The 6,707-nt window shown below is 29.3% G+C and overlaps 2 protein-coding genes across 5 annotated transcripts; both read left to right on the forward strand.

The window, feature by feature from the left end:
* Positions 1-348: 348 nt before the first annotated feature.
* On the forward strand, positions 349-3,128 carry LOC105452005 (26S protease regulatory subunit 6B). Its single transcript, XM_011692768.1, has 6 exons — positions 349-531; positions 703-795; positions 1,373-1,706; positions 2,038-2,241; positions 2,333-2,597; positions 2,696-3,128. The coding sequence occupies exons 1-6, from the start codon at positions 499-501 to the stop codon at positions 3,012-3,014; spliced, it is 1,248 nt and encodes a 415-aa protein (XP_011691070.1). The 5' UTR covers positions 349-498; the 3' UTR covers positions 3,015-3,128.
* A 179-nt stretch (positions 3,129-3,307) lies between these two features.
* LOC105452006 lies at positions 3,308-6,521 on the forward strand. 4 transcript variants are annotated; one of them, XR_974664.1, is made up of 6 exons: positions 3,308-3,932; positions 4,228-4,356; positions 4,568-4,662; positions 4,972-5,182; positions 5,977-6,244; positions 6,330-6,521. XR_974664.1 is itself a non-coding variant. In XM_011692771.1 (5 exons), the coding sequence occupies exons 2-5, from the start codon at positions 4,287-4,289 to the stop codon at positions 6,324-6,326; spliced, it is 384 nt and encodes a 127-aa protein (XP_011691073.1). In that variant the 5' UTR covers positions 3,308-3,932; positions 4,228-4,286; the 3' UTR covers positions 6,327-6,505. The 4 variants fall into 4 exon arrangements, 3 of the variants coding, with proteins under 3 accessions (XP_011691073.1, XP_011691071.1, XP_011691072.1); XM_011692771.1 differs by lacking the exon at positions 5,977-6,244 and having other exon boundaries at positions 6,319-6,505; XM_011692769.1 differs by lacking the exon at positions 5,977-6,244 and having other exon boundaries at positions 6,330-6,505.
* Positions 6,522-6,707: the final 186 nt, after the last annotated feature.

The following is a 6,707-nucleotide window of genomic DNA, read 5'->3' on the forward strand; positions in this document are numbered from 1 at the left end:
CTGCCGAATAAATCAAACTTATGATTGGTCATTCGACGTCATTTTTAATATTTTCTAGTACTTTTGCGATACTGCCATAAGCCGGTCGCGCTTCTCTGATAATCTAGGACTCTAGTCGCAACAAGCTTGCGATCGGCTTGCAACTAAGTCCCGAAACACAATAGATGTAGTAAGCCTTAAGCCGTAAGAAATGGACCAATCGCAGTCGAACGTGAAGAAAATGATCGATTACGATTGGTCAATTTCTTACGGCTTAAGGCTTACTACATCTATTGTGTTTCGGGACTAAAGCGCCGGTGTCTGCATGAGAATCCAGCCTAATCGTTCAGTGGGGCGTGCGTGCACAGTCTATCTTATAAATCTATGGTAAATGGTTGTGACGAATCCTCAAAAATCTTAAGTCATTCAGTGCTACTAAAAACCGTTTGATACGAGCAGTTTGAGTCGACGCATTTGATAATCCGATTAAATTAACTCATATAGCTTTCTCAGATTGTAATGGAAGAATTAGGCATTATTTTACCCGATAAGGTATGTTTAAATTGGAATTATTAGTCACATTTATATGGGTTTATGTGCGCAAACAGTAACCTTTTATATGTAACTAATTATTATACATTTAGGATTATGGCTGATAATTTTAAATAATAAAATTTTTACAATACACAAACATATCATGTAAACTTGTATTGGTATTTTCAGGACGTAGGAGAAATTGATTGCAAACCAGTTGCTGGTCATTATACAGGAGCTGGAGATGAGCTGGATGTTGAAGATCTTTACACTAAATATAAGGTATTGTTAAATATATAATACATTTACACACACACACACACACGCACACGCACGCACACACACACGCACACACAAATTATATATTATCATATAAAATTAGAAAAAAGCTAAAGTTGGTAGTAAAATGTTCGGCGCATTAATCAAAGTGCATATTTCATTGTAAAAAACATACCTATTTTAATATGTGAACACAGTTTATAGTATATGTGATCGAAAATGTGATCGAATACATTAGTTTTTTTACAATGAAATTGCACTCTGATTACTGTGCCACTCTTATTAGCTTTTTTTATTCTTAATTATCAATTTCAAGAGTCCAGAGGAAGTTTTTTTTAAATATTTGTTATATATCACATATCTTGAAAATATATCTAGAATTATTTTCAGAAAAACATACATTCTCTGTGTCATCAATTAAATAATTGTGTAACAATATTTGCTATTGACAATAAAATTGTATATAATTTGAGCATTAAATGTTTAATATAAATATATGTTTATACACAAACATCATATATATTCATAAATAAAAAAATAAAAAAAAAATTTTACAAATATATTGTAATTCTTTGAGTAGAAACTTCAAAGAATGCTGGAATTTCTTGAGGTACAAGAAGAATATATCAAAGATGAACAACGTAACCTAAAGAAAGAATATTTGCATGCTCAAGAAGAAGTTAAACGTATTCAGAGTGTACCTTTGGTCATTGGACAATTCCTAGAAGCTGTTGATCAGAATACTGGTATAGTGGGTTCTACAACAGGCTCGAATTATTACGTACGGATTTTGTCTACCATAGACAGGGAACTCTTAAAACCTTCTGCTAGTGTAGCACTTCACAAGCATAGCAATGCTTTAGTAGATGTGTTGCCACCAGAAGCTGACTCTAGCATTTCCATGTTACAAGCAGGTAATAGTTTTCTTCTCTCTTTTAAGTGCTATATGATTCGAGACCCACCCAATTAAAAAAGAAGTGAATCAAAATGATTAAATTAAAATTTGATTAAGGTTTCGCGAGTAAGATTAAAGTCTTAATAGAATTTAAGCTATTGATTACATAAGATTTCATTTATTTAATGTTCTTTTGCATTGATTTATGCATTGTAATCAATGTTTTTTTATTGTCTTGATTTATTCTTTCTTGGTCTTTAAAAAATAAATATATATAAAATTCAATTAAAATGATAGGGATTGTAAATATCAAATAAAATGTAATGAATTTATTTCTTTTTTATATACAGATGAGAAACCAGACATTCAGTATAGTGATATAGGTGGAATGGATATGCAGAAACAAGAGATCAGAGAAGCAGTAGAGTTACCTCTTACTCATTTTGAATTATATAAGCAGATTGGCATCGATCCACCGCGAGGTGTACTTATGTATGGTCCACCTGGTTGTGGAAAAACTATGTTAGCAAAAGCTGTTGCTAGACATACTACTGGTACTAGAGAAATTTATATATAAAAAATTTAAGTCTAGTCTAATTGCATAAAAATAAAAAAATAGTAAATCTAATTGTATCTATTTTCTAGCTGCCTTTATTCGCGTAGTGGGTTCTGAATTTGTACAAAAATATTTGGGCGAAGGACCGAGAATGGTACGAGACGTATTCCGTTTAGCGAAAGAGAATTCACCGGCTATAATATTCGTCGATGAGATAGATGCTATCGCTACAAAGAGATTCGACGCTCAAACTGGAGCAGATCGTGAAGTACAACGTATTCTCTTGGAGTTACTCAATCAGATGGATGGTTTTGATCAGACAACTAATGTCAAAGTTATTATGGCGACAAATAGGTTAGTCAATTCTAACTCTAAAAATTTAATTTTATATAGCTATTAGAGCGCATGAGCTTAAAAGCAATATATCCTTGTCTTTATTATGTATTTTACAGAGCGGATACATTGGACCCTGCATTGCTTCGTCCTGGTAGATTGGATCGCAAAATTGAATTTCCATTACCTGATCGTCGGCAGAAGCGTTTAATTTTCTCCACGATTACTGCAAAAATGAATTTGAGCGAAGAAGTGGATCTTGAGGATTATGTAGCACGACCAGATAGAATTTCTGGAGCTGATATTAATGCTATCTGTCAAGAGGCAGGAATGCATGCGGTTCGTGAAAATCGTTACATCGTTTTAGCAAAAGATTTTGAAAAAGGTTATAAAAACAATATTAAGAAAGATGAGTCTGAACATGAATTCTACAAGTAAATCGGATAATGTGTTCCGTCATTCGACTATATCTTACATACATATATAATTAACATGCGTATAATATAGACATGTTATAAGATTAAAATGGTTAATATATATAATTGCTGTGTCCTTTCTGTTGGTTTTCTATCTGTCATCTTTTTTTGCTTGATTTTCATTCTTATCATTTAGTTAGGGCAATCAAGCAATCTTTGTAATCACTTTCATCAATTTTCTTTTATCACATGCCCTTTCTAAGAAAATTATATATTCCACACAATAAAGATTTAAAACTTAATCTCTTTTTATATACGTGCCTATTTTCTTGAACTTTTTATTTTTATGGTGAGACAATACTGTGTGAGAATTTGTAAATAAAGAAAAAGAAGCCTCTTTTTATAAGGCTCTCTTTCTTTATTCACAACTTTTTTTCTTTTATAAATAGATATAGATCTTATGATGATGTTTATTTGTTCTTTCAATTTTTTATTTCTTTCTATCATACATATGTATATATGTATGTATGTACATACATACATACAAAGGGTAGTCAAGGTCAGGCTCTTGTGTTTTTATAGATATATTATACACATCACGTTATATCTCCTTCGAATAATTAAAATAGCCAAAAGTAGTAGCAAAAATCAATATTTCGTGAAGCTAAATTATATCATGTATGTATTTGTCTAATCGTAAGAATATAAATTCAAAATTTTTAACAATTTCATATTTGTATATGGATAAGTCGTATATAGCATTAAATTGAATGTTAATTAATTGGTTTTTATCACATCGATATACATCATCGATAATGATGATGAAATATGAGTCAATGTGAAATTATTTGTGAGATTGCGACTTGAAAGCTGAAATAAAAGTTGCATTAAATTTAAAGGCAGATACAATATATTTGTGGTTGTCCAAAATACATTGCATGTATGTTAATCTATATTTTTTAAAAGCTTATTGGATTATGCTTGGCTTTATATTAATAATAGAGAGGTAGTAAGAAAGATAAAAATTACTATACGCGTAGGATTGCTGAAAAACGGTATTACGGCAAAAGTGTAAGAAATATTGAGAAAGAATGTTCGATTATGTTTTGATAAACTATATTAGTAAAAACCTATTTTTGAGTGTGTTAGAAAAAATAAAATTAGTAGTAATTAATATTATTTTGTTAGCGTATTCGTTTATTAATTTCGTTACACAATATGATTCATGATTTTAGGGGGTTTTGCCTTTCCATCGAACTTTGAATTATCATCTGTAATCCTCGTAACTGACGAAATGAACGTAATAAACGATGTCTTTTTGTGCAATATCGAATTTTGTTCTAAATGCAATTTACTACAATCAGGTAATATAAGATTTTCAAAAATAACGCTGAACAAATTTTTTCTTGGATCAGTATTATATAAATTATATTTTAGGTAGTATATAGTTTCTCTCTATAGTTTCTACAAATATACATATATGAGAAATGCCTTAAATCGTGTATGCTTTCATTGACGAGTTCAAATTAATTTATAATTCATAACCGTTAAACTTTTTTCTACTTAATACTTTAGCATCTATTAACAAGAATTCGAAGACAAATGTATGTTCTAAAGAAACTCGGTATGATATATCCAGACTTGATTATGCAGTCTACAAAGCATTGAAGGTTAATAATTGTTTTCAATCATTATGTGTGATATCATGTAGTGATATATATCGTTCAAAATTCATATTTATTTGTATTTACAAATAATGAATATCAATATGAATATCTATACAAAAAATGTACCATTGATTATAAAAAATATGTTAAAATCTTAGAGTTACAAATTAAAAGTTAAAACAAAATTGATATCAATAATTATAAATTTATTAAAAAAAGAGAAGTATATGTATGTATATATATAATACATATCTTTCTTTTTCACATCTTAAGTTTATATATACTTTTCTAACTGTTTATTTTTATTTATAGATTCTTGATAAACATATCGATGTTCTCCACACAATAAGTGCTCATTGTAAACATATTTCAATGACATCGGCTTTATTTTTGTATCACATCAGTTATTTTTTAGAATATGTTTTAAGTAAAATGTATCTTACGCCGGAACAAGAGAGAAGCAAAGAACTACATTACAGAAAACTTTGGCATTGTCAGAAAAAATCTATTGAAGATGTTGCTAGTAAAATATATATAATTTTTCATATGAAAAAAATTATATAAAAATACTTTTATAATCATCCATGTCATCAGGGATACATATATATTGGAAATTAATATTTTCTTACTTTTCAGTGATTTGATATTTTCAAATCAAATTGCATGGTAGTATGGTAGTATCGATATACAATTAAGTTTATTATAACTTAAAATTTTGATAATTAGTCTGATGAAGAATATCCTTGATTGACGTGCATCGAAAATTAAATAAGATTAAAGATAAATACCAACTTATAAAATATCGAATTAATCAAACGAAATATAGTTTTACTTTTTTTTTTTGCTAACTCATGATATTTACATTCAGACAGCGAAATCTGTCGATAACAAGTTTCTGCAAAGAATGGATTTACTATAAATTTTGTCAGCAGAAAGACTATAGATTTGATAATGGGTCATATTACATATACATATATAATGCTGCTAAATTGACAAAATGTTGGCATAAATTTAACAAAGTTTATCAACAAAATGTGGCAGGTTAATTATTGACAAAAATCGAATAGACTTTTACATACATGCAGTTTGATGACAAAAATCATAATAGAGCAGAATCTGTGTTCGATAGATTTTGTTTGATTTTTGGACGATATATTGGATCGAAAATATTTAGTTTTGAAAGTATAAGGTATTATATAAGATACAGAGTACAGTCGAAATTCTTCCGCGCCGCTTCTCTACTTTAGACCTATCTAGATCAAGTATATACATATACAGTGTGTTTCTACATTTTTATATAATTTTCCTTACCGGCAGATTTATTCAAACTTCAAACTCCTATGTAAGATATATACATATGTGAAATGACAATATCATTTTGAATTAATATTGATCGCTATCGATTGGCTATGCTATGCAAGTAAAACATACGTCGAAGTAGTGAAGTGGAGCAGCGCAATAAGAGGAGACGTACATTAATTAAGTTTATAAAGTTTATAGTTGAGCTGAGGTTGAGAGAATATAATAAAGTTAAGAATACAGCGATATTAAATTTCGACTGTATGATATATCCATGATTAAGCTCGTAAGATAGAAATTACATATGTAATTATATAGTATGTAATTTCCCTTTTCTCTGATTTTTCTTTTCCCCTCTGGGCATATAATAGGATCAACTATGGATCTGGAGACGCAACGAATTAATCATAAAAAAACGCTCGAGAACATAATTAAACGGTACAGGAAAAATATAGTTGCTATTGATGAAATTGACAAAAGATGCAACGAATATGTCACAAATACAAAGTATCTATATTCTCAAATCTTTTAATTTATACTTTATTTGCGTTACGGCAAAAAGATATATCAATAACGATATTATTAAGTGTAACACAATAAAAAGAAATATAGGAACAGGGAACAGAGAATAAGAATTTCAGCCTATCAGAAACCGTATGGTACGTGTACGTACCATAGTGTACGGTTTCTGACAGGTTGAAATTCTTATTCTCTGTTGCCTGTTCCCTATTCCTTTTCATTGTGTTTAA

The sequence above is a fragment of the Wasmannia auropunctata genome, unplaced genomic scaffold (assembly GCF_000956235.1).
Source record: "Wasmannia auropunctata unplaced genomic scaffold, wasmannia.A_1.0 LD336039.1, whole genome shotgun sequence".
NCBI lineage: Eukaryota > Metazoa > Arthropoda > Insecta > Hymenoptera > Formicidae > Wasmannia > Wasmannia auropunctata.